Here is a 27,218-nt window from a genome sequence, read left to right as displayed (position 1 = left end):
CTGAGATTAATAAAATGATTCGTGCAGTTTCAAGCCACTACGTTCTGGGGTGGCTTCTCCCGCAGCAACAGCAGGCAGAACAGATCCTGGCATCTGGAAGTGGGAGCTACTGAAATACAAGCCGACGTCAGCTCCTCCCCGGAACACTTGCCTTGTCCTTGGCCCGCCTGTATTGGCTCCTGACATGAAATGTTTATTTTGCTTCTGGAGGGAAATTTTCTGTTGTCCGGTGTGCTTCTCAATGTAGGAGGAGTGGGCAGCCGAGCTCAGCAAGCCCCAGGTCAGGATGTACAGCGGGAAAGAGGACACAGCCCAGAGCGGGCACGATGCCGGCCGTCTGTGTGTGGCCAGCCAGGCCCGCTTAGCAAGTGGCAACGCCTACGCAGGAACAGAAGCACCAGTGGCCTCCTCAGGAATCTGCTTTGGATTTTGTATTTGCGGGATTTATTCGTCCAGAAACAATGCACACCTTCTCTGCTTTAAAACACCACATGGTGTGCTTTGGTTTGGTTTTGGGGATGGGGTGAGGGTTATTCTCTGGTTTCCTGCGCTCCACCTGGAGAATGTCCTTTAGCTTTGCTGGGGCAGAAGGTCAGGTATCAGACCTGGAACCCTGCTGTGTGTCACTGGCCCAGATGCGTGCCTGGGGCCGGGTCCACGGCCTCGGGCTCTGTGTTCTCACCACCTGTGGGATCTGCCCCCCCCTCCCCTTCCTGTGCCCATCCTCCATCTCCTACAGTTCCCTGTCTGCTCTGAGAAGTCACCTCTTTATGCCTCTCAGAAATAAGCCCAGTCATGTTCTATTTTTGGTGGCTCTTAAATGATCTGCCAAAAAAAAAAAAAAAGTGCCCGTAAGAAGAAGTCACACCCTGGACCCTCACCCAGGGAGACCGTTGAGGGCTGGGGACGGGGGAGCCGCCGGCCGGAGGTCGGGGTCGTGTCGCTCGGGCCCCGCGCACGGTGGACCTGGATTGTCACACCCAGAGGCACGTGGAAATCCGGGTAGCACCACCCCGTGCGGGAGAGAAGTCGGCTCCGAAGCCACAGATGTGGAATCCTAGTGGCCCCAATCCAGGCCCCGCCAACCCAGAAGCGTCCCCAGCCTCACCCACAGGAGAGAGCGAGGGGCCTGGGGGTGAGGACACCCGGGCAGATGGCCTCCCCGGGCCAGCCCTTGGCTTTGAGCGCTGGGCCAAACCGTGTCCGGGCGGCTGGGAGAGCCTGGGCTGTGAGCAGAAAGCCAGCGAGCGGTGGTCTTTGACTCGGGAGCCTGTGATTCGTCCCCTCCCGACACCTGACCTTGGGTGTTTTGCTCTGTAGTTCTTCCCGTATGGAGACGCCTCCAAGTTCGCCCAGCACGCCTTCCGAACCTTCGACAAGAACGGGGACGGCACCATCGATTTCCGAGAGTTCATCTGTGCCCTGTCCATCACCTCCAGGGGCAGCTTTGAGCAGAAGCTGAACTGGGCCTTCAACATGTACGACCTGGATGGCGACGGCAAGATCACCCGCGTGGAGATGCTGGAGATCATTGAGGTGAGGCAGCGGCCCCTGGGGTGTGGTCAGGACCGGGGCTGCTGTGGGCACGGCAGGCAGACCCCTGGGAAGAGGCTCCCTGGGGCACAGCCCTACGGCAGCTCCCTTCCACCCCCCATCCAGGAGCCCTGCCAGGCCTTGACTTCTCCGTCCCTGTTCCCTTGCTCCGTCGAGGCGCTGGGAAATGTCACAGGTCCAAGCTGCTGGGTCCTGGCTGTCAATCGCCATTTCAGCCATGCTCACAGTGTGACATCTCCCATAAACATAAGCCTAGTGGGTGCAAAGGATGGTATCAGGACTCAGTTTCTCCAGTCCTTGTGTTAGCTCTGCCCTTCTGGACGCCACCCTCTGACTCAGACCAGCTCCCTCCACTGCCCATTCCTCCAACGGCACAAGATCCTGCCCGCGGCCCCCAGGTTCCCATCATTCCATGGGAACAGGCATCTTTCTCAGTTGCCTGTGCAGACGTCCCAGGATCCCCTGCCCACTGCTCTGACCTTAATCTTCCACACTCCTCCCTACACACCGTGCTCGAGATGCCTGAGCTTTCCTGGTTTTCCCAGAACACAGCCTCACGTGAGGGCCTTGATGTCCTCTCTCTCTGCCCAGGGCCCTTCCCCGGGCCCCTCACTCCACTCAGGGCTGTGCCCTCATCTCACCTCCCGGCAGGCCTTCCTCCCTGCGTTCCCCTCCCCAAAGAGTGCCCATGCCCCACCCCAGGGCCATCTAACCTCTTACCATCATGGTTTTTTGTCACAGCGTTTATCACTGCCCCAAATAACCTCACATGGTAGAACGCAAGCACTGTCAAGGGAGGACTCTCCCCACTCACTGCTGTGTCCCTAGAACCTAGAACAGTCCTGGAGCCCGGCGGGCACTCAATTACTGATGAATGAATCAGTGCCTTTTCACTGACTGACTGTCTTAGCATGTGTGTCCACCTCTGCACCGACCAGTGTGACCCAAGGGGGGAAATGCACCACTTGCCACAGGCCAAAGCCAAGTGTCCCATCCTGGAGCTGGGGTGAGGCCCCGTCCAGACCACAGAGCTGAGAACAGGGAGGGTGGATCCCCACATGAAAACTGGGGGCTGATGGGAAGAAACAGTAGCCAAAACCCAAGTGACCAAATCCCCAGATGCCCACCATGCTACACTCGCTCTCCTCCCCTGGGGCGGCTCCCCAGCGCAGTTCGCTCCTCCTGTGGCCTCTGGAGCCCTGCCTTCCACTTACCCACCCTCCCTTGGCATCTTTAGTCCCCTTTCTCCCTTTGGTACCCACTTACCTTCCCAAGTCAACTGGAAAACCCAACAGCAGCAAGGGTCAGGCCTGGCGTTGCTGCTTTCCCGACTATAGGGCTTCGAGGGCACCAGAGCCTCAGTGTCCTCGTGAAAAAATAAAGGTAATAAAACCTACGCCCCAAGTCTGTGGTAACGGTTCAGCACATGGCACACTTCCTGTCATGTAGGAAATGCTCAGTAACCGGCAGTTAGCTCTCGAGGCTCTGTCTCCCTTGGAAATACCATCCACCTCAACTTTCAGCTTCTTTCCTTCTAATCAGCCGTGTCACCTTCATGTTCCCTCTGCATGTGGCTCCCCTTCTCCATCTCCGGTATTTTCACCAACTTCTGGCCCTTTGCACCTGCACCTGGCACCCTTTCTGGCCTCTAGGTTCCTTTTTGCTGAGCTACTTTTCCAGAACCAAGGTATCAATAACTGATACAGTCTTTACAGCATCTCTGCGCTTCAGGAGCTGCTCATTCATTTGATCAAAAGGCTTACAGAGCAGGTCCTCTGTGTCAGGCACAGGCACACAGATCTCTGACAGCTGGTCCGGCCAACGTCTGTTTGCCTGCACGTCTTCTCCGGCCCCACCGTCCATCCAGGGCCCCTCACTCTTGCACACGCACAGCTGGCCACTTTTGCTTCTACCATGCTTTTCCCCTGGAATGTCCTTCAGGGCTCTGGGCCCATCCAAATCCTCTCACACTTCAAGGTCTAGGTTATCTTGCCACATCCAAGAAGGCTTCTTGGCCCACTTCACCCCAGAGTTGCCCACCACCCTCTAGGCTCCTGTAGCCTGTAGTCAGCTTTTCTGCAGGCGCCAACCTCCTGCAAGGTGGAGGGGAGACAGACGTGAAGAGACACAAGTGCCCACCCTGGAGGAGCTCACTGCCCCAAGGGCCTGTGTCCACACAAGTGATCAGGCAATGACAGCAGAGTGAGGCGGGTGCTGTGATGGGGGAGGGTCAGTGCGACGAGAGACCAGCAAGGGCCACATAACCCCAACGAAGGACAGTGCATCTGCCCTGGAGTGTTGGGCACAGGCCTAATGGGTCCACAAGTTTTGGTTGAATAAGAGAGTACCTGAGACAGTTATTTCTTCCTGGGAAAGCACCTGTGATAACACATCCTCTTTTCAGAGAAGACAGTGCTACATATTTCGTTGCATGCCGGAGTACCCCATGAAGCATATGCGCCTACAGGGATTCCTTACATTTGTCAGGGAACACGTTCATATTTAGTTCTGAGCCTGACATGCCCTTGGCCTAGGTTGGTGTGAAGTGTGAGTCTGCATCTGGAACATCATTTCCTGGTTGTCATGTTCATGATCCCAATTGCAGGGCTGCATCTTGGATACGGTTAATGAGAACTGGCCATGTTCAGAGTTGTTAGAGTTGGACTTTTTGGGTTTACATTTCTTTTTGCCGTGTCTTCATCAATGGTGCATTTGTCGTGCTAACAGCCTTTCTACCCATTGCTCCTTTAAGCCCTTTTCATTTCACCCTTCAGAGGACAGTGAGAGTAGCAGCTTGCATGCGGATGACCCATCTGTCTCTTTTTTAAAGTCCAGGCATGTCTGCTTTTCCCTCACATACCACTCAGGCTTCTAGGTTAATCAGGACCCCCTCTACCAATTGTCCCTCAAATGAAATTTCAATAGTCTGATTCTTTCTTTTTTTTTTTTTTGGTTGCACCATGCTGCATGCGGGATCTTAGTCCCCCAACCAGGGATCAAACCCGTGCCCCCTGCATTGGGAGCACAGAGTCTTAACCATTGGACCACCAGGGAAGTCCCAATAGTCTGCTTCTTTTAAAGTCAAATGTCCTAGATATTTTTCTACCATAAATCAACACACTCTAATTACAAAAATGAGCAAACACAATATATTTTATCTCAATAGACATCTTACTTGTTCAATGAAACTCTTGTTATGGTTTACTCCTTCTAATTGGCATTCTTTTAAACTTTATTGAGTTATAATTAACAGGCCATAACTTCATCCATTTTAGCTTTACAATTCAATGATTTTTAGTAAACTTACCGAAGTATGCAGCCATCACCGTAATCCAATTTTAGAACATTTTAATTCTCTCAATAAGGTCCCTCATGCCTGTTGGTACCCCCAGACTCTGGAAACTACCCTTCTACTTTGTCTCTATGGATTTGTCTTTCCGGAGATTTCATATAAATGGAATCGTACAATATATGTTTGGCCTTTTATATCTGGCTTTTTTTTTTTTTTGAGGTTTATCTATGTTATAGCATGTATCAGTATTTCATTCCTTTTTGTTGCTAAAATAGTATTCAGTTTTACAGGTATGTCATATTTTGTTTATCTGTTTACCAGTTGATGAGCATTTGTGCTGTTTTCACTTTTGGGCCATTATTTGAAAAGCTGCTATGAATATTCCCCTGCAAGTCTTTGTGTAGATGAGCATTTATTTTTTTAAGGCACTTTCCTAAGAAAGAAACTCATTTCTACATTTAATTCCCATTTTGAGAATTAATTGTGCACAATTAATTGAACTGGAAAATGGAATCTTCCTACTCTGTTCTTTGACTTATGAACAGACTCCCTGATTCACAGATCCCCCTAAACTAACTTCTTTCAGGGCTAAATTTTACTGGTCCACCTTGCTTGCTTTCTTAAAAGATTGTAAATTGGGACCACACTTCATCTTTTCCTAAATCTCCAAGGAGTAGAGCTTGTTGCCTCTCAACTGACCTCAAACTCAGAATGTTTACAACTGAGCTCGGGGCTTCCCTGGTGGCGCAGTGGCTGAGAGTCCGCCTGCCGACGCAGGGAACACGGGTTCGTGCCCCGGTCCGGGAAGATCCCACATGCCGCGGAGCGGCTGCGCCCGTGAGCCATGGCCGCTGAGCCTGCGCGTCCGGAGCCTGTGCCCCGCAACGGGAGAGGCCACAACAGTGAGAGGCCGGCGTACCGCAAAAAAACCCCCACAAAAACAAAAACTGAACTCATCATTTTCCTTCCTGAACCTGTTCCTAATCCATTATTCTTGATCTCACCACTACCCTTCATAATCACTTCCTCCAGTCAGAAACCTGGGAATCACATGAAATTCTTCTCTATCCAATTGGTCATGAGACTCACACAGGTTTGATTACACCACTATCTTACTTAAAACCATTTAAGGAGTCCTTTGAAGTAAATTTAGATTCTTTACCCTATCATAGGAGAACTTTATGGTCTGTTTCCTGTTTTCCCAAGGCTATCTACAAAATGGTGGGCACCGTGATCATGATGAAAATGAATGAGGATGGGCTCACACCTGAGCAGCGAGTAGACAAGATTTTCAGCAAGATGGATAAGAACAAAGACGACCAGATTACACTGGATGAATTCAAAGAAGCTGCAAAGAGCGACCCTTCCATCGTATTACTTCTGCAGTGCGACATTCAGAAATGAGCAGAGATAACACTATGGACTGCACAAAAGTCTCAATGTTCCATTCAGTCTGCAGCTATTAACACACACACACACACACACACACACACACACATATTGCTTGGACTACCTATAAATGGACTTGCTTCTTGTGTTTGAAACACTTGTGTGCATGAGAATGTCATTTGCTAATGAATTTTAAAAGCATATATTATAAAACAAACAACCTGCCACAATGTGATATGTGTGATATCATTTCATTTAAAAAAACACCTTCCTCCTCCAAAGCCTGGGCAGAAATGTGCTGCAAAGAGTTGTATGATTTCTTGTTCATGTTTTGCTAATGCTCGTGTCTCCTTGATTACATAATGTTAGTAGTACTGAAACCCTCACGGTAATGTAACTGAATTATAAGCTGTGTCACCATTCTCCTGTAAAATAGTACTGGACAGGCACACAGAGGGGCCCTTGACTCCTCTGTGTGGTCCACACACAAGAGCTTGTATTATCAGTGAATATAAATGTACGAAATTTGCATGCCGTTTAGGTTTGCCTTAATTCTTACCTCATTTGCATCCTATCTGGAAAGAGCTGTGTTGGAATTAATGCAGTATAAAACTTAAAAACACTGCTAAATGACTCATTAATTAAATCTATCTATCTATATATACATATACTCAAAGATATTATTTATTGAAAGCAAAAAAAAAGATGTATGTGTATTGATTTTGCTTGAATTTTCAAAGGCTTCCAAAGAGGTGGCAATAGATGTCCCAAATAAATTTATAACATTTGACTTTTTCCCTCAGTTCTTATCTCAGAATTTTAAATTTGAAACAGATGTTCATAATTGTCAAGGGTCAATAGCAACAACTTACTAAATTTACCTTTGAACACACAACTTGGGAATTCAAAGACTTCGTGACAACCAAAGGGAAGAAAGCAACTTCCCAATGCTTCATCCTGGCCCTCAAAAGAGGGACAATTAATATGGCGTGTAAAGTTTAAATAAAACATAAAACTTACTCATTCTCAAAAAATGCTCACTATATGACAGTAAATGTTTTCTCAGTGTGACTGTGGTGCTAACCACACGCTATGTTTTACACAACTATGTGGAGGACACATTTAGCTGACTGAGAAGCGTCCTCCAAAAAGCTGTCTTTCCAAATCAAAAGTGTACTCGTTGTTTTAACGGTGGAACAAAATCCTGACCCTTTTAAGCTGGAGGAAGGAAGGCAGAGAGATTCCATCAAGAACTCTAAAGGCGGGCCTGCGTTTTCAGAACAAGCCTGAATGAGACCGTTTCTTTCTACAGTGCTGTGCAGTAGAGCTTTCTAGGATGATGGAAACATCTGTACCTACACTGGCTACATGTGAACTTTGAGCACTTCCGGTTCAGCTAGTGGGACTGCATTTTATCTTAATTAATTTAAATTTAATTTGCCACGTGTAGCCAGTAGTTATTGTATCAGACAGTACAGTGCTAAATTATTCACTTTTTATGGAGCGCCTTTTTTTCTAAATACTCCTCCTTTGTCTGTCTTAGGAGCATTAGATGAGACCACAGACCAGGGCCTGATGATTCCATTCATCCATTCAGCAAGAAACCGGGAGCCAGCAAACCTCCCCACAAACATTCAGGGCAACGACAGTACCTGAAACCCCGACAGAAACAAACTCCCGTCCCCAGAGAGAACAGTCCCAAGTGCTAATAGGATGTCCTGGTGCTGTTAACCCCTGTGCTTGGTGAGTCCAAAGTAGAGGCAGGGAGAGACGTTCTGTGCCTCCCAATATGCTCTCCTCTGGCTGAGGGCGAGGTGGGTTGAGGAGCTGGGGAGACTCCTTGGAAAGGCACTTGGTTAAGTCAAGCTACAGGCGATGAATTCATAGCAAATTTTCACTGATCACCCTCTGTGCACCCAACACTATTCATATGGGAGGAGACGGACAATAAATGATAAACACACACACACACACACACACACACACACAAATGTCTAATTGTAAGAACTATGAAGAAAAGCACAGCAAATAAAGAAGGAGGGAGAGTGATGGGATGCAGCAGTGGCTACTTCCTATAGGCTGGTTAGGTGACACTAATGAAAGACCCAAGTGAAGGAAATGAGCCACATGGGTACTTGGGGCACTTATGAAAAACAAACCCTTCAGCAGACTCACTGGTAAATAAATAAATAAAATGTAGAAATTGGGCCAGCAAACAAACACCTTGTTTTGTGCTTGTTTTAGTTCTCTCTGCTCTGCTAGTGTCGACTGGGGCAGGGTCCTGACAGCAGTCCAGCAGTATTGGTTAGAATAAGTGTACATATGTCCTCTGACCCAGCATTTCCACTCCTGGGTTTGTTGCCCCAAGAAGCTCTCACAGGAGGATGTATGGGGACTTGTCCCAGGATGTCCGTGACAGCTCTGTTTCTGGAGTGGGGGCTGGAGGCAACCTGGTGGCTCATGACTAGAGGACTAGGTAAGACTGGGTGCATGCACCCTGCGGCATACTAGGCTTCAGCTGGAAACTGATGTACACACAGCAACGAGCGCATGTTTTTACAAGGCTGAAAGGCGAAAAAAGAAACAATAAAATCTATTGCACCATATAATACATATAAATGAAAAAGACATTCTCACAGAAGTACACAAAAGGCACATAAAATAAAAGCAAATATCACACTAGAATTGTTTCCAGGGTGTGCATCATAACATCTTATCCCCAAAATGTGATGGCTTAAAGTAGAAGCAATCATTTTGTTACTCCTCATGGCTTCTGTGGGTCGGGAATTTGAGAGGCTTCACCTGGGTGATTCTAGCTGGGGGTGTCTCGTGCAGTCGCAGCCACATGGAAGCCTGGAGCAGCTGCGAGTTGAGAGGGCCTCAGGGCTTTTCCACATGGGCTACTTTGTTCTTCCTCGCAGCATGGAGGCCTCAGAGCAGTCATACTGCTTGCCTGATGGTTCAGGTCTCCAGCACAAGTATTCCTGCTAAGAAACTGGAAGTTTCATATTCTTTCCTGCCCTATAGCCTCAATAGTCATGAAGTAACACTTCTCCATCATTCTGTTGGTTACAACACAGTCACAAACCTATTCACAGTCAAGAAGGAAATTAAACTCTATGTCTTGATAGGTTACAACAAGTTTCTAGAAGAACAGGAGAGATGTTTCCACCCTCTCTGGAAAACAATCAGCCACAGTCTGCCCTGTAGCCACAATTCACATCTCTTCCATATACAAAATGCATTCACCTGCTCTGAGGCAACCAGAGATGAAGGTGAGCCATGAACTGAAGGGTGTGTTTAACACAACTTCTCTAACTGAGTTCCGTTTAAACCACACCCACACACACCCTCAGCAACGGGCATCCTCAAGAACCACAGTGTCCCTCCCAGCCTGTGGACCCTTCAGAAAGGACCAGCTGTGGGCATCCTCTCATCATTCAAGTGGGCCTGGGTTCTATCAGTTCCAGCTTATACTCAGCCACTATTTTGGTCTCTTTAACTCCTGCTGCTGTTCTGAAAGGAAAATGCCCCCAAATGTCTTACTTTTATTCTAACCTGAACTCTTTCTGCGTTTAGAAGACGTAAGTTTCCATATTTCCTCTTTTTTATTTCTTAAATAACTCTAAACTGTTTTTAAAGGGGAATCATATTGCTTTAAAGCTTCCTTTTCCCTGTAGTTCCCTCATTCAGGATCACGGTCTCTAGATGAATAACATGAACCACTTTCTTAAAGAGGCCAGATGCTGATTTCCTCCACACCATTGGAAACCATGTCAGGAAGTAAAACACACGCTTAAATAGACGTCTTCAGAGAGCCTTACCGCACCAGGTGTGTAGGGGTTTAGCGAGAAAATGACAGTCAACTAGAGCTTCTAAATAAAATGACACACTGTTCCCTTAGGTCCTTTTGTGTAAGCAATTCAGTTTCCCAAATATTTTGGGCATGCAGTTTGGGTTCTTCCCAGCATTTTGCAGGCGAAATATAGATCTCTAGACTCTTACCTTATGTTACTGTTTCTCAGGTTCTTACATTTACCAACGTAAAGTTACCCATCAAATACCCGATTAACTAAATGGCTGTCTCCAACGCTGCCTGCTCAGATCAGAGCTGCTGTACGTCTCCCCACCAGCCGTCCATCGCTCTCCTCCACAGCCGCCCCGCATCTTCCCTAGCTCCGTGAATGACATCACCACTCGTGCGGTTTTTCAGGCCCCAGACCCCAGGCCAATGATCCTTGATTCCTCTCACAGCTCCACAGTACAGCTGACCCTTGAACAGTACAGATTCAAACTGTGCGGGTGCACTTACAGGCGGATTTTTTTCAATAGTAAGTATTACAGTGCTACCCCATCCACAGATGCACAAGGGAGACAGGAGGAACCGCGTGGATGGAGGGCCAACTATAAATTAAACTCGGACTTTAGACTGCCCCATACCTCTGTGTTGTTCAAGGGTCAACTGTATTCTCATCAGCAAGTCTCACTGCCTCTGGACTTCGAATCTGAACGCTTCTATCTCGACCACTCTGGTCCGAGTCTCCATGACCTCTGACCTGGATCACTGCAAAAGCCTCTAATCCTAACCTATTCACACAGCAGCCAGAAGGATTCTTTGAAAATGAAAAAAAAAAAAAAAGACAAATGTGATTAGTTTTAATAAAACAACATTTAAGTAATATTGTTACTCATACTGATCATCGACACTACAGATTCAGGCATTGCATTCTTCTGAAGTATTTTCCAAATTTTCCCTTCTCCCTTCCTCCCATTCCCTGGTGCCTTTTTTGTGTGTGTGTGTGTGGTACGCGGGCCTCTCACTGCTGTGGCCTCTCCCGTTGCGGAGCACAGGCTCCGGACGCGCAGGCTCAGCGGCCATGGCTCACGGGCCCAGCCGCTCCACGACATGTGGGATCTTCTCGCACCGGGGCACGGACCCGCGTCCCCTGCATCGGCAGGTGGACTCTCAACCACTGCACCACCAGGGAAGCCCCACATTTGTCATTTTTCAGAACGATTTTAATCATGTCTAACCCAAAGTTATGAAAAGGTAGGATTTAAAGGTCTAAGGAAGCATTTCTTCCCCAGGATTTCACGACTCAGTTCAGTCATTCCTGCCCTGCTGATAAAACCAGGGGTGGAAGAGTCATCTCTATGAAGTATTCAAGTCACTATTCATGAAGAGGCTTGATTCTGTCAATTATAATATCTTCCCCAATTCACAAAAGGATGACTTTAACTACAGGTAAATTTAAAGTTTTATTTTTAGAAGTTACACATATTTCAAAAAAGCAATTTTTTTATTCTAATTAATATTACCATTAATTAGAATATTAATTGAAAATATTTTCACTTACGATAGTTGAAACCCAAACTTTGTGAGGCCAAAGCAATGAATAACCTTCAACTCAACAAGAGATGCCTGGATACCTGAGGATTCTACTTCCCATTCTGTATTAAGAAGCACAACATTAAAAAACTACCACAAAATTTCAGACACTGAAATCGTTTAGCGAATAAAAGTGTATGCATTTGGTATATTCTACTTCATTTTTTTTATTTGAAAAAGCACATGTATGTTAAAATAGTTTTGATACAAATGAATTATAAATGTACCTTTAAAAAAATCAGACTTTGTATTGTTAGTGGAGGATGTTTAAAACATGCGGCACACATTTTCTCTCTCTGTAAATTCTTAGATTAGAAAAGCACAGTTTCTGGACTTCTCATTTACCAATGGATCTCAATTTAAGATTAAATTAGACTCTCTCCCCTCACCAAAAACAAAATCCAGTTTTTCTCAGTAACTACAGAAGTGTCGCTGCTTTTAAAATACTGTCTTTTTCTTAAAATACTTCCTTTCAATTTCACAAATATTTATTGCTAGCAATATATGGAATTCTTCTTGTTGGTATTCACGTCTTTCTAAAAAGGTTAGCACTAATCCTAGTATCAAACATAGAGAATGCAAGCAGGAGTTCTACTCATGTTTTCTTTTAAAAAAAGTTCATAAATACCATTGCTTACAACAGGCTATATTTTATCATTCTAAGGAGCACACTTTTTAACAACTCTAAGATCAGGATGTGTCTTATAAACTGACATCAGCTCCCTATCAGCAGCTGGGCCTTTGGCTCCCAGCTACTTCTCTGCTCCAGGGGGAGCTGTCCTCTGCCCCAATTTCCCCAGCCCTCTCCTCAGCCTGGTCTGCACAGTCCCTCTGGCCTGTGTCCTCTCTCGGCTGAGCCAGAGCTTGAGACGCTTTGGACTGCAAACTGCGGGACTTTAAAGCAAGCAAGCAATCACGCTGCAGGTCAGGACGCACCAGTGGGTCATAACCCAGTTCCGACACAGGCTGGACACTTAGTAGGGTGGATGATGGTTAAGGGACTCAGAGAAAGGCACCGTGTCAGGACTGGCAGTGCTTTAGTAAAGCTCCGAGAACGTGCCTTAACAGAGAGCATCTTAAATGTGATGAAACACAATAATTAAAACTACCGTCCCAATCTGAAATTGTATCTCTAGGGTTAAAAATGACCTGTGCAGGGATTGTGACCAAAGTTCCTACAGTCCTGTGTAGGTCCCTCCTCATTAATAAGCACAAAACAGACAATGAATCTATTGTAAACTGGTCCCTGTTCACAGCCCGCCTGGGCGCTGCCCCACCCCCTGCAATGAGAATAATGTAATATTCTGGAAAAGCAAAACTAAATATAACCGGGTGATCAAATCTTTATTTTAATTCTTACAAAATACTATAGAAATGAACCCAAACTAAACAGATATGTACATGTACATATGTACAAAATTTTAAACTTCTGAAAAAGAATCTATAAAAGTAGATGGTTAAAATGAAAAACAAACAAACTTAAAAAGATTTAAAACCAGTACTATGAAGTTGATTTTCTCAAAGCAAAGTAATTATAATTTTAAATTGCGGGCTGTGGCCGGTCTTCTAGGCTTATTGTGTCAGATACATGAGTGAGTCTCCACCGCAGAATGTCTTCAGTTTCATTTTATTTCCCATAGTCCCGGGCGTCTCCCCTTACACGTCTTTCAACATGAGGGTGTGGCACAGTCAGCCACAGTAAATCAACCCCGGTCTTCTTCTTCTCCTTGAGACACAGGTCGGAAAGGCAACGTAGTTTGTCCTCTTTCAGGGTCAGACATTCGAAGAATTCTGATCAGTTTACTTGCTGGAAGTGAACTAGAGGAGGCAAAATTAATTATTCCAATTTCCAAGAAAATTTTTTCATAAAAAAAAAAATTCTAATTCTACCTCATGAAAATATAAGTCTAAATGGCTGCTAATGGGGAGGGTATGTCTGATATCTGGAATTCTAGGAGAAATATAACTTGCAATAGGGAAATAAATTTTCACTTTTAAAAATTAACTTCCTGCTAAATGCCATGGGTTTTCAGTTTGGAAGAAAAAGAAAATGAAGGAGATTTATGTATGAACTATCTCTAACTCTTATTCTTCTTGTCACCTGAATATTTCCAGTCATAAACTTGAGTACCCATACGATCGAGTGACCACTTTAGAGAAAGAATATCAACGTTTAAGTGACACAGAGCCTGACACCATGGAGGTACCTAATAAATGCTGACTGACAGCAGAGCAGCGTTGTCCATTTAGGAAGACTGCTACTTCTCAGTCAACAGGAAAAGAATCAAGACTAGGGAAATCATGAATCGCTTCTCCAGTCGAAGCAAAATTACTAAAATTACTTTATATTAGTTGGGTCATGATAACCACAGAAGAGCAGATTCAAAATAGAAATATTAACAAGTCAATAATCATACTCAGTTAAACTGCCTCTGTTAATGGGAGATAACACAAACAAAATTTTAAATATCTAATACGGGAAAACTACATTCGATCTCTGGAACTAGATTAGGGGTTCATTTTTCTTTTGACTGGTCATTTATGCATTTGCATTTTAAAATTGAGAATATAAAAGATTTCTCACCCCTTTTTATATACTTGATATATATATATATATATATATATATATATAATTCGTGGAAGAGTTTTAAAAAGTTACCTCATGCTTTGAGGGGTAAGCAGGATAAACTGTCTGAAGCGCTGGGAATCTGCCATCTTGAGGATCATATCCACCGCAATTCTCCGGTTAACCATATCCTGGAGAACAGAGGCAGAGGTCAGAGTTGCTGCTGTGTCAGTCATGTTCCTGTGAAAGGAGCATTCTACTGGTTGTTATGAACCCCTGGATTTTTATCCAAGGATCATCCACTATCTTATCTATGATGCCAAGCAATTCATACATACCGTGAAAGATAGTATCTAAAATTATTAGGGGAAAATAACTGAATAACACGTATCTTCCAGGAATTCCTATAGTCAAAGTATAGCCCCTTGCCTCAAATATACTTAACAATTAAAATAATCAGAAAATAGCCAAAAGATACAACTAGATGTTGCAGAGTGAATCTAATTTCTACAGTAATATTTAATTACTCAAGAGAATAGTATCAAAGATGACCAGTTTCAAGCTTACTAAGTCTCTCACGTTTTCCCTCAATGATTAAGGTGTTCTAAAAGCTCTGTCCCCATCACCTTCTACCAATTTGTACAATGTGAATCAATTTGAATTTACAGACTAATTTCTCAGCTGAATCTTTAAAATAAGTTAAACAGCACATCCATGTATAGGGAAAAAATGCTTGGTTATAACAGGTTTTGACTACAGGAATTAAACTGTGTGCTTACATTTTCTGAGTTAAATAACAGACAAAACAAAAATCAAAGTACCTCTCTCCTCCCTTGAAAACTCCTGAAATTTGAAAACACAGACAAATGAAACCGCGTGGGGCCGTACCGTACAGCGTGGCGGTTTAGAACCTGGGCTCTGGAGACCGACAGGGGCCCTGCACTCCAGCTACACTGCTCAGTGGCTCTTACTCTATAAATTCTTCCATCAGGCATATCCCTAAAGTAATCTAACTTAACGTTAACAGAAGTGACCGGAGCTTGCCCAAAGTGAAAACTGTCCTTTCAAAACAATGCCTTGGGGAAGCCCATCATTTAATAACAAAGCTGCCAAGGCACCAAGAAATATTTATTCATTTCCACTGGATTGGTTCTCAGAACTTGGGTACATTTTTCTGAATAATTTCAATGAGGCAAAATGTCATTCTGACTAAGAACCTGTAAGTTTCTGAAAGAGAAAGAAATTGTCCAGAATTAAATTTGACTTATAAGATGGGTGATAAGTCTACATAACAGCATTTTGGACAAAAATATTATATGGAAAGAGCAATCATCTTCTATGATTTGTGAATCAGCTTTGAAGCCAAATCTCAGAGGAATTTCTAACTAATATTCAGCAGTGACAGCACAGAAAAGAAAAACCACTGAAGGATTATAAAGCACTTACAAATGTGAATTCTGATTTGCAAATAAGCCTTTTCTAAATCCTAATTATGGGCTAGGCATTAGGAGTTAGAAATATGATTAAGACAGAGTTGACAACTTCAAAATTGAAAATTTGGTGGGTGATTCAGACATGAAAATAGGGGATTGCAATAGAATGCAAAATATATATAATAATAAAATGTGTATAATATATAATATTAGATACTATAAAATATAAAAATAATATAATTGCACGAGTGGATTGCTGTCAGGTGGTGTTGAGGGAGCTCTGAGAAGTCCCTAATCCTGTCTGGCAGGGTGGTGGTCATGGAGGCTACATAAAGGGGACATCTGAACCGAGTCCTGAAAGATGAGTCGGAGTGTGACATACAACGAAGAAGAGCACAACGGGCAGAGGCGCAGAGTCTGGAAAATCACAAACAGCTTAGTCCAGCTGAAAAAGTCAGCGGCTACCGTATCATGAAGGGTTTCAAAGTCACCCTTCGGAATTAAACCAAAGATTTTCAAGCAAGTGAGTGACTACAATTAGATTTATTTTAGAACTATAAACCTGGCAAGACAGTGAAGGAGGAACTGAGAAGGGGCGGGATTAAAGTCTGAGAGTGTGGGCAGGAAGCGATGACAACACGCGAGAGGCGAGGACAGGAGAGGTAACAGGAAGGAGCAGAGGGCGGGGACCAGGGAGATACTTGAAAAGAGAAGAGACAGGGGTCAGACTTCATGTGTAACGAGGAAAGAAGAATCACAGATAAATCACTGGTTTTGCAGTTAGGTGTTGGGTTGGAAATGGCAATTTGCAACTAATCAAGGAAAAGAATTCAGGAAAAGGAAGGCTCGGAGGAGAAAAATTCAGACTCAGACACGCTGAGTTTGAGATGTGGGTTGTTCACTAGATGGTCTCACAGGTAGTCGAGCACACGGGTCCAGAGAACAAGAGAGATGTCAGAATGGGATGCTTAGCTTTGGGAGGGATCCAAACGTAGACAGCAGCCTGTGGGACTGTGTGTGTGTGGGCTGGGGGTAGGTAGAACATGATATCCAGGAAAATTAACACCACTATGAAAAACGAAGAAGACCTCAAACATTTAAGGGCACCCGAATTAGGGGAGGCAGACTGGCACACGGAGAACGAAGAGGAGGTAAGAAGACACAGTTTAAGAGATGGAAGGTCAGTCTGTGGTGCCACATACTTCACCAAATTAAAGTTCTTATGATTTTTGCTAAATAAGCTTTGCTGGAGGATTGTCGTCTAAACCCGGATTACAGTAGATTTAGTAAAGAAGGAGGCATGAAGCAGTAGAGAGAATGATTAACAGCTGATTTGGGAGGCCCTACTGTGCGCCCGCACCACAGTGAGCACATTACAGACAGGACCTCACTGGAGCCTCGCTCTAACCCTACAAGGTAGGAAAGGGTAATAATCTATTCTATAGATGAAGAAACTGAGGCCCAAAGAGGATAGATATCTTGCCCAAAGTCAGCTGGGGAACTGGTGACAGAGGTAGGCCTCAATCTTCGGTTTTTTAACTTCGAAGTCCAGTGTCCTCGCTCCCTCCTGTTACACACACTGCTGTTTTGAAAAGTGTGGCTGTGCAGGAAGGGAGAGAGAACAGTGGCGAGAGTCAGGGAAAGCAAATGTGGGGAACTGCTTATAATTATGTGTACAAACGGAAGATGGAAGCAAACTGGGGAAAAGGCTGCAAATCCAGGACAGGGTCCCTGCCAGTGTGGTATGTTAGCAAGGGCGAGAACTGGAATTCTTTGGTTCTTCTCTATCACTTATCACAGACAAAACTATCAGAGCAGGATCTTTTCTGTTATGGGTAAAACTAAAGAGTGAATTGCTTCCTTTCAAAATACACATTTCAAACAACCAAAAAATTAGAGAATTTAAAAGTCAACACTACCATGTAGACATCAAACTCATCCAGGCATCTGAAAGGAGATTCAGCAATGGACCACAGAGAAAGAATGAAGCAAACTGTGGAAAAAGAACGTTCACCGCCAGATAAGGCCTTCATGTCATTGAAAGCGGCTTTGTTTCCCTCTCCAGGCTGAACCTTGAATGAGTTGACAAAAAACAAAGTATAGGAAAAAAACAGATTAATTTCTTTACAAAAAAGATTGGCTACCATTAGAAAGGATGAGTTTATAGTAAAAAAGAAGATTAAAAAAAATCATTTAGTGACTTGGAAACGACATCTATTCTATTCAAAATATTTTAGAGTAAAACAGTGAGCTGTGTAACGGTGGTTTCCGTTTTATTGTGAGAGAATCAAACTGAAAACAGTTTCTCGCCATAACCAGATCTAACATACCGAAAGTCCAAAGCCTTAATAATAAAAGTACCAACATTAGTCCAGTTTCGTTTTTGCATGTAGATATCCAGTTTTCCCAACATGATTTATCAGAGACTATCCTTTCCCCATTGTATATTCTTGGCTCCTTTGTCAAATATTAGTTGGCCAGATATGCCTGGGTTTATTTCTGGGCTCTCTATTCTGTTCCATTGGTCTATGTGTCTATTTTTATGCCAATAGCATACTGTTTTGATTGCTATAGCTTTGCAACATAGCTTCAAATCAGGAAATGTGATGCCTCCAGCTTGTTCTTTTTTCTCAAGATTGCTTTAGCTATTAGGGGTCTTTTGTGGTTCCATACAAATTTTAGGATTGTTTTTTCTTTTTGTGAACAATGCCTTTGGAATCTCGATAGCGACTGCACTGAATCTATAGATAGCTTTGGATAGTATGGACATTTTAACAATATTAATTCTTCTGATTCATGTACAAGGGTTATCTTTCCATTTATTTGTGTCTTCTTCAATTTCTTTTAACAATGTCTTAGTAGTTTTCAGTGTATAGATCTTTCACTTCCTTGGTTAAATTTCCTAAGTAGTTTATTGTTTTTGATGCTATTGTAAATGGGATTGTTTTCTTTATTTCCTTTTGTCAAACACTTTAAGTGCCAAGTTAATCTCTTGTTACTTGAATTCTAGTGACATCTAGTGGTTAAACTGCTTTCAAAGTAATTACTGAATGTCAAAAGGACACAGGACCAACTTAAAGAGGCTCACACTGGCCAAAGAGTAACAGCAGCAATCAACTGAAATACATAACTCTCTTTTAAAAGTTTCTCTTAGTAAGTGTTCATGGGAACAATATAAAAGTAATTAGCGAGATAACATTTTCACATAATTTCCTAAGAAGACAGTATAAGTAACATTTGAAGGAACTCGATTTCATTTTAAGAGAATTCCAGATATACATATATGCACTCAAGTTGAAAAAACAGAGCACCAACCAGTTTTATCATATGTGTTTTAACAGATATACAGCTTCACGTATTTTCCAAAACACTATTTGAAAAGTTATTTGGTTCTCAAGTGAGCATTCACTTATATTTTAATCTTCTAAGGGTTATAAAAAATTCTGAATTTAAACATACACTGAAATTTTATATTTATCATCTGAAGTCTGAATTCTCTATGAAAATCCAAACACAAAAACAACATTAACATAAGCAGTAAAAAGCCAAACAAAACCAAACACACACACACACACACACACACACACACACACCAGAACAGTAAGAACTAAGAAACAGGATGCAGTCTTTTGCTCCCAAACTGCATCTTGTATCATTCTAATGAATTAAGCCCCAGATAAATTACGGAGATCTAAATTTTATCCCTGGCCTATTAGTAAACCTATCATGGGACTTCTTCTTATTTGTAAAATGAAGACGAGAAAACTTGAAGATTCTTAAAGCAATAATAGTCTGTTGAATAACAGGAATGATAATGTCAGAAAATCTAGTTTCAGTTGTCTTGAACAGCTATGGCTCTGGGGATAAATTATCCAAACACCTAATATTTTCTTTTACTAGAGTATAATTTTTACTAGAGTATAACTTATATACAGTAAAGAACACAAAGCTTAAGTGTTCAGCTCAAATAATTCTGACATATACGTACACATATACACGCACACCTGGGTAACCACTACTCAGATCAAGACAGGACATTTCTAGCATCTCAGCAGATTCCCTGTGTCCTCTCCCGTCAACTACCAACCCCTAAAAGGTAACCACTATTTTGACTTTAATTACTGTAGATAAATTTTACTGGTTTTTGAAGAGTTCTGAAAAGAGGAATTGCTTTAATAGACCCTGCAAGACAGGTTTCTAAATTAGTTCTACCAAATTATACTCCCACTAGCAAGGTATAAGCGTTCTAAGTCCACAACCTCACCCACACAAGGTATTATCAGTCTTGTTCATTTTAGTCACAATAATAGGAGTGGGATAGTAACTTATGGTATAAACTTGTATTTCTCTGATGACTAGCGATACTGAGCACTTTTTCATGTGCCTATTCACCACTTGGCGAATTAATGACTTTTAACTGTTTTTAAATGTATTGTCATTCTTTTTCTCAATTATTATTATTCTTAAAAATTTTTAGATGGGTTCTTAGTTGCATATCTGTATGGCAAATTATTACTTATTCTAAGTATTAAAATGGAAGTATAAAATTTATGGCAACTAAGAATAGTACACAAATATTTGAAAAGTTTGACCCAATTATTTAGCGAGTAGCTGCTTTTGACCTCCTGACTCACTTTTTTTTCTTTTTTTTTTTTTGCGGTACGCGGGCCCCTCACTGTTGTGGCCTCTCCCGTTGCGGAGCACAGGCTCCAGATACACAGGCTCAGCGGCCATGGCTCACGGGCCCAGCCGCTCCGCGGCATGTGGGATCTTCCCGGACCGGGGCACGAACCCGTGTCCCCTGCATCAGCAGGCGGACTCTCAACCACTGCGCCACCAGGGAAGCCCCTGACTACACTATTTTTAATGCTATATCCCACACTCCTCCTTTAATGCATGTGACTGTGATAGAATCCAGACACACAGACTCCATAATTTGAAAGTGGTGGCTTCCTTTATACAAAAGAGGCTAGATCTAGGGATACCTTCCAAAATAAGTAGCACAAAGACAATTACATGGGGTCGAACATTCTTTGAGTAATTCTTTTCTGGCTTCCTATAGTGGGGCCAGAGAATACAGACTTTCTATAATGTCCCACGTAATTTAAAATGCTATATGAATTTTAAAAAGGAACCAGTGGAGTTTAAAGAGAAGGTAAATATTTATCACTGAAAATAAAACTCCTAATTATCACCATAAGAAAATAATGTGGCTGTCTGGGGGAAAAAATAAAAAGCTAAAGTAATGGCTTTAGTCAGTAAAATCAATTTAATTTTCAACATTTTGGCAAAGACTATCTTTAACTTCAAAGTAAGTTATTTTGTTTTCCAATGACAACAGATCAAAATATCATCAAAAGAAATGAAGCAGCTAATTCTCTTAATGACTAACATGCGAAGAGTTAAGATACTTACAGATATAGTAAGAGTTTCATTCTTGTGGTCAAAATTCATTTTTCCACAATAGGCCCGCTGAGATAGTAAGTTGTCAAAGTACAATTTGCATCGTAAAGTCAAACACCTTGAAAAAAGAAATTGGGCATATTAAAAAGATTACAGAGATACAGAACTGTATATTCAGCATGATCTTTACACCAGCATGTAAGGCCAGATGAAAATATGCCAAGATGTTAACACTGGTGCCCATTTAATAGGTAAAATTTTAGATGATTTTTGCCTGTGTCTTTATATTTCGTTCATGTCTCCACATTTTTACCACTTCATTTCCTTTTATAATAAACAAACATCTATAAAATGAATAAAGATGTCATCCCATATATAATGAAACCCATTATATTACAGTCAGTCCATATGAATGTATCAATCATGCAACTAATTTATATATCACCCTAATACAGAAGACTTGAATCTTGTCCTTGAGAGGATTAAACTCTAGTAGTGTTAAGATAATGGTAAACTGCCTATTCATTTGCCTGTCTCCTCCTAACTTTACAGTAGCAAAAAGGGCAAAGGCAATCTCTTAATCATGTTGTACCTGTAATACCTTACGCACTGTCTAGCACAACGTGAACTTCACTTATTTGTCATATGGCATTCTGCTGTAAGAAAGAGCTTTCCCTTCTTCCTCATTTATTTACTTACCACCTTTCTATTTATAAGGACGCAGTCACAGATTCTTATTTTATTCATTGGGTTGTCATCCATTACTGTTCTTATTTATTCTGGTCTTCAAATTGTCCCAGATTTTGCCAGTGGAGCCCCTTCAAGCTGCCTATGTCCTTTTATCATGACTCCACATTTTGGGGGGGCACTTCCTTACTTTCTGGCATAGCAAGAGGCTCATCTATACCTTCCCTGCTCTGCTCCGGTATCATCAGCCATTTCTCAAAGGAGCCTTGGTTCCTTTTGTTGCGGAATGGTATTCAGAAAATAAGATCTAGGTGACAGGTGACTGGCTATTTTTCTTGACATCTTTGCTCCTTAATGAGTCTAAGGCTCCTTTCTTCAGAATAACTACCGTTTTATTCTTTTCCCTCCCAATTCCCTTCCTAAACTGTATTAAATCTCCACATTCGAAAATACTGATAGTCTGAGTTTTCTTTTGCTGCCACAACTATTGCTAGCTGGTTTTCAGAATTTTCTGTTAACTTTTCTTTCTTTCAATACTGATACGTATTCTTCAATTGCTTCCACTCATGGGATGACTAAAAGAGACTGTCCTCATAAAATGGCAAGTTTCTCCAGTGTAAAGAGATAAACAATTTTAAAAATTTGACCATTTTTATTGTCCTCCCAAGATTGGATAAACAATATAAAACATGTCAGTGGTGAAGAAACCTATCAAGATAGAAAACTAAATAAGACCAATACCTTTACAGAAAATATTCTAAAATTTTCTGAATAACAATATGAGAACGAACCCTACTGCTTCTGGAAAAGACACAGTAATAGGCATTAGATTTACTCTTCTGCGTGAAACAACTAGAAAACTGGACAAAATCTATGAAACAAGAGTTTTTGGACTCTGAACATCAGACATCGCAGACAATTCCAGTCAAAAGAATCTCTGAAAGATGGGAAACAAACAAATTGAGCCCTGTGAACGCCCCAAGTTACTTTTATGTTGAGAGTAAAGGGGAGTGGAAACCCAAGCAGAGTCCAGAAGTCTTTCTGTTTAGGGGTCTGGGGCGGTCAAGGCACCTCCGGTTCACGAAGCAGCACAGAGAGAGCTCCAGAGGACCACAGAGGCGGGTGGGAGAGCCTCAGGCTGAGCACCTTCCTCCTCAGTGTCCGTGTGAGGATACTGCCCGAGGCTGGTGAGAGGAACACCCAACAGAACCAGAAACAACCCTCGAGGTCACCCAGAGCCAGGAATAGTTCATATTCCCAAAGGCATGAATGGAATAACCTCACAACATATCAACAGAGGACCCAGAAGAACACAGCTGCACAGGTAGGAAAAAAATCAGTCCTTCACCAAAGCCTGCTCTGGTCCCACCTAACAAAACTGCAAGGCAGCCTCAAAAGGATAAAATTAAAAACTCTTTAAGTCAAGTCCTAATAACATGCATATAAAACTGAAATACACATTTCAAGAACTAAGCTATAGTTTAGTTAAGGAATATGGTCAAACATGCAAAGCCCGTTTCTCATTATGGCTTTATTTGAATTTCCCCATACGTACTAGAGCTAAATTTAAAAAAAAATTCTGTAGTCTTAAGATTATAGTTTTTGGTATAAGTACAGTTAAAACGCATGTTACTGAGGGAATATCATGGGGAAAATAGAGGTTAGGTGGAAAGACTAGGGCTGTCTTGGATCCAAGTATATCAAAGGGCAACCCTACCCTATATACTGTCCTTTATTTCTGTTGCTTGTGATTTTAGCTGAGGTTAACTTATCTCTGTCAATCTGCACATTTCTGGGTATATTAATGACATCCAGTTTTGCTGATCCTGTATTCATTCATTCAACCAATATATATCAAGTTTCTACTATATTTCAGGCACAGTGGTAGGTACTGGGGATACAGCAGCAAACAAAACATAGATTCTGCATCCATGGAGCTACACCATTCTAGGAGATCATGGTAAACAACTGAGAAACTGCCTTAACATGTCCCATCAAAACTCGTATGCCTTAAGAACATGCAATGTCCAAGAGTGAAACAGTCTGTTAACAGAACCAATGAGCTTCCAAATGACCCATCTGAGCATAGACTGAACAGCCATCTATGAGTTATCCAGTAAAGCATACCTAATGCAGTTTAAGTTTAAAAAGCTCACTATAAAAGTCCCTTCAAATCCAGGATCCCAAGCACTACCACCATTTCTTTTCTGAATAAATCATGCAAGTTCTTTTAATTTTATTATTTATAAGCGAGAATGTGAAAACGAAGAAAAAACAAACATGTACAATATGTGGTAATTTTTTTTAATACACTTACCTTCTAAATTGTTGATACGTTTTATATCTATGGGTCATTATTTCTTCCAGTAATTTAATAAACCTTTTTAAAGTCCTTACTTTGTTATCCAGATCAAGATAGGTTTCTCTTGCTTCTTGATATTGCCTATTTTATGAAAAAAATGTTAAGTAAATAAATGCCATTCAATGAAACATAAAGTAAAATCTCAAATATATTTAATAGGAAGAACAGGGAGTGCAGGGAGTGCTGAGAGGGCCCAGCAGTAGCAGGTTTCATAAATCTCCAGACAAATACACTGCCGGAATGCGAGCGTGCTGCCCCGACTGGGGAGAGCTGTTAGCAGGGCTGGGCAGAAACAAAGTGCAAGCCCTAGAGAAGGCAGAGAAGGTAAGTGAAGAAAAGTGCCTAAGCAAGGAAGGGATCACACCAGAAGGCAAGAAATGTTCCCCTTAGTGACACATGCCAGTGCAGGAACAGAAGAACACAGGTTGGGCATTAGGATCCCCCTAGCCCCAGCCTGAACGAGACAAGGTCAAAGAGGCCGCGAAGACACGGCTTCTCAGAGTGCTACTGTGGAGGTAACAGCTCATTGCCGTAGAGAGGGAGAGAAAGATCCTGACAAAGGATGAAGGGCGAACCCTGGCCAAGGTTCTCAGTCATCCATCCCATCCTCCTTCAAATGTCCAGTCCCAGAGAATCCAACCAATTAAAAAACGAATAACAAAAAAAGCACAAACAAAGCACGCATACAAAGATATTTATGGGGGGAAAAAAAGCGCTGGGAAAGAGCAGCAAAACTCTCTCTACAGACAAAGAAAACTTATTACAACAATGTTGTCACAAAGCAGATTAAAACCGTAATTGAACACAGTAAATTAAAACAGAAGAAAACAAAACAAGACACAAGTGCTACCAGGAAGGAACACCTCAAAGCAGAAATGAAAGAACTGAAGGAAAAGATAAATCAAGGAATTCAAAGCTAACAGACAGGTAAACAACAACAGGTTACAAACAGACAAGAGGAGGAGAAGCATGAACTTGCAGAACTCAAGGTGGGACAAGGGAGTGTAGACAAAAAGCAAAAAAAACAAAGACATGAGACAAAATGAGATGATGCATAGGAACAAACAGACAACACAGAAAACATCAACAGACAGATGAGAAATGAGAAAAACGAACAAAACAGGAAAAAACCCCACATAAAATGGTTAGACAAAATAACTAGAGAAGAAAAAGTACATGCAACATATGTATAACTGAAGACCTCTAAAAAGAACACTAGACAACAGAAAATACTTAAAAGCAAAATACCAGAAAACTTTTAACAAGTAAGACTTAAATCTATGTATTTAAAAAAAAAGCACTGTGTATACCAAGGAAAGGACCACAGAATTTGACATTCTGGATAAGTTATAGAACTTAACAGATGAGCATCATAAACACAGATACTCAGGAGAATGAGGATTTTATACTAGGCTAAACTCTTATCTTTCAAACTCAAAAGCTAGAGACAAAGTTTTGAACTTGCAAAAATACAAAAAATATTACTCCTATGGCCATTCTTAAGGAAAAAATTAGAGGACCAATAACTTTTCAAATGGCTAAACAGCCATTTGGAAAAAGATAAAATACATTCCTCACATCAAAAATATTCACAGAAAAAGAAATATAAATAAACGGTCCTTAAGACATGAAAAGATGTTAACCACATTTAATAGAAGTGAAATGCAAATTAAAATTACACTGAGGTGTATATATATATATATATATATATATATATATATATATATATATATATTTAGGAAATATATCTATCAGCAAAAAGAATCTACAATAATCACACATTGTTTAGGCTGTGGGGAAACAAGCACTCATTGCTGATAGGAGTGAAAAAAAAGTACAATCCCTAGAAAGGGGACTCTGCCAGAGTGGGGTTTATCCTTTTAAAAAAACAAAAACAAAAACCCCGAATTTATACAAAATAATGCATGTATAAAATTATTTGTTGTGTACCACCATTTATAATAGCAAAAAATCAAGTTAAAACTCAACTGTCCATCAGTAGGAGATGACTAAATACTGTGAAACATAAAAACACAATGAGAAAATGCCTATGTACTGATATGGAAAGATCTACAAAATACAGCATTAAATCAAAGAAAGCAACCTAAAACAGCTTAGTGTACTACTTTTTGTATCTGCAAGGATGAAAACACATACTCATATCATCTTGCCTTTGCATACAGAAACACTGAAAGCATATTTAATAAATTAATTTAATAAAATAAAAGTGAAAAAATTCATTGTCTGCCCTTTCACATTATATTTTTAAAACATGTAAGGTATTACCTATTTTAAAGAAAAACTTCTGTTACTATTTTTGTTTCTTTCCCTTTTTCCCCAAAGTTTGTGAAAACAGAATTGAGATCACTCCTGTTCCCTTGCCTTTTTTAATATGAAAAATTCTTCATAAAGTTTAATAGCTATAATTTTCTACTGTAATTCAATCATTATCATCCAGTTATACAAGATTTCTAATTTTTTAGTGTTATACAAACTACTATGTATAAAATAAATAAGTTACAGGAATATATTGTACAGCACAGGGAATGTAGCCAATATTTTATAATAACTATAAAGGGACTACAATCTATAAAAATTCTGAATCACCATGTTGTACACCTGAAATATAATATTGTAAATCAACCATATCTCAACTAAAAAAAATACTAATGCTGCAATAAACATCCAAGTACAAATTGTTTTTTTCATTTTGGATTATAACAACAAAATTACTTGGCCAAATTGAAATTTTTAAAGGCGTTTAACATAAACTACCTTAAAACTTTTCAGAAAGACTAATAACAATAACATCTAACATATTATGTATCCTATACATTGTTTATTATGGGTTATCTCATTTAATCTTCATTACAACTCTGTAAGGTAAGTACTATAATTATACCCATTTTATAGATGAAAAATTTGAGGTTCAGAGCGATTAGATAACTTTCCAAAGTCAGTTTAGTAGGTAACAGAATTGCAATTCAAACTGAGGTACTCTTGCTTCAGAACCCATGCTCTAACTAAACTAGAGCTTCCATTTTCACAAGTAATATAAAAATATCCATTTCACTGAAATCTCACTGACATAAAATATGTGTTCTTTTCATCTTGATATATATGAAAAAGGCTTCTAATTGTTT

The 27,218-nt window shown here is 41.4% G+C and overlaps 2 protein-coding genes across 5 annotated transcripts in view; one reads left to right on the top strand and one right to left on the bottom strand.

The window, feature by feature from the left end:
• The window catches only part of VSNL1 (visinin like 1), a 101,689-nt gene extending 94,383 nt beyond the window's left edge, over window positions 1-7,306 (top strand). The window contains exons 3-4 of one of the 3 annotated variants that reach the window (XM_029232228.1): window positions 1,321-1,536; window positions 6,053-7,306. In XM_029232228.1, the coding sequence (XP_029088061.1) occupies window positions 1,321-1,536; window positions 6,053-6,250 (414 nt within the window). In that variant the 3' untranslated portion in view covers window positions 6,251-7,306. The remainder of the gene's footprint in view (window positions 1-1,320; window positions 1,537-6,052) is intronic. The other 2 variants (XM_029232227.1, XM_029232229.1) reach the window with 2 other exon arrangements.
• Window positions 7,307-12,955: 5,649 nt separating this feature from the next.
• SMC6 (structural maintenance of chromosomes 6) overlaps window positions 12,956-27,218 on the bottom strand; it is a 73,485-nt gene continuing 59,222 nt past the window's right edge. For both annotated transcript variants that reach the window (XM_029232158.1, XM_029232157.1), the window contains 5 exons: window positions 24,031-24,156; window positions 21,039-21,144; window positions 17,543-17,695; window positions 14,284-14,381; window positions 12,956-13,442 (listed from right to left, as the gene is read on the bottom strand). In XM_029232158.1, the coding sequence (XP_029087991.1) occupies window positions 13,328-13,442; window positions 14,284-14,381; window positions 17,543-17,695; window positions 21,039-21,144; window positions 24,031-24,156 (598 nt within the window). In that variant the 3' untranslated portion in view covers window positions 12,956-13,327. The remainder of the gene's footprint in view (window positions 13,443-14,283; window positions 14,382-17,542; window positions 17,696-21,038; window positions 21,145-24,030; window positions 24,157-27,218) is intronic.

The sequence above is a fragment of the Monodon monoceros genome, unplaced genomic scaffold (genome assembly GCF_005190385.1).
Source record: "Monodon monoceros isolate NGI ecotype Baffin Bay Population unplaced genomic scaffold, NGI_Narwhal_1 Super_Scaffold_19, whole genome shotgun sequence".
NCBI classification, from domain to species: domain Eukaryota; kingdom Metazoa; phylum Chordata; class Mammalia; order Artiodactyla; family Monodontidae; genus Monodon; species Monodon monoceros.
Note: the sequence above shows the minus strand (reverse complement) of the source record. Positions and strands in the feature narration are given on the sequence as shown.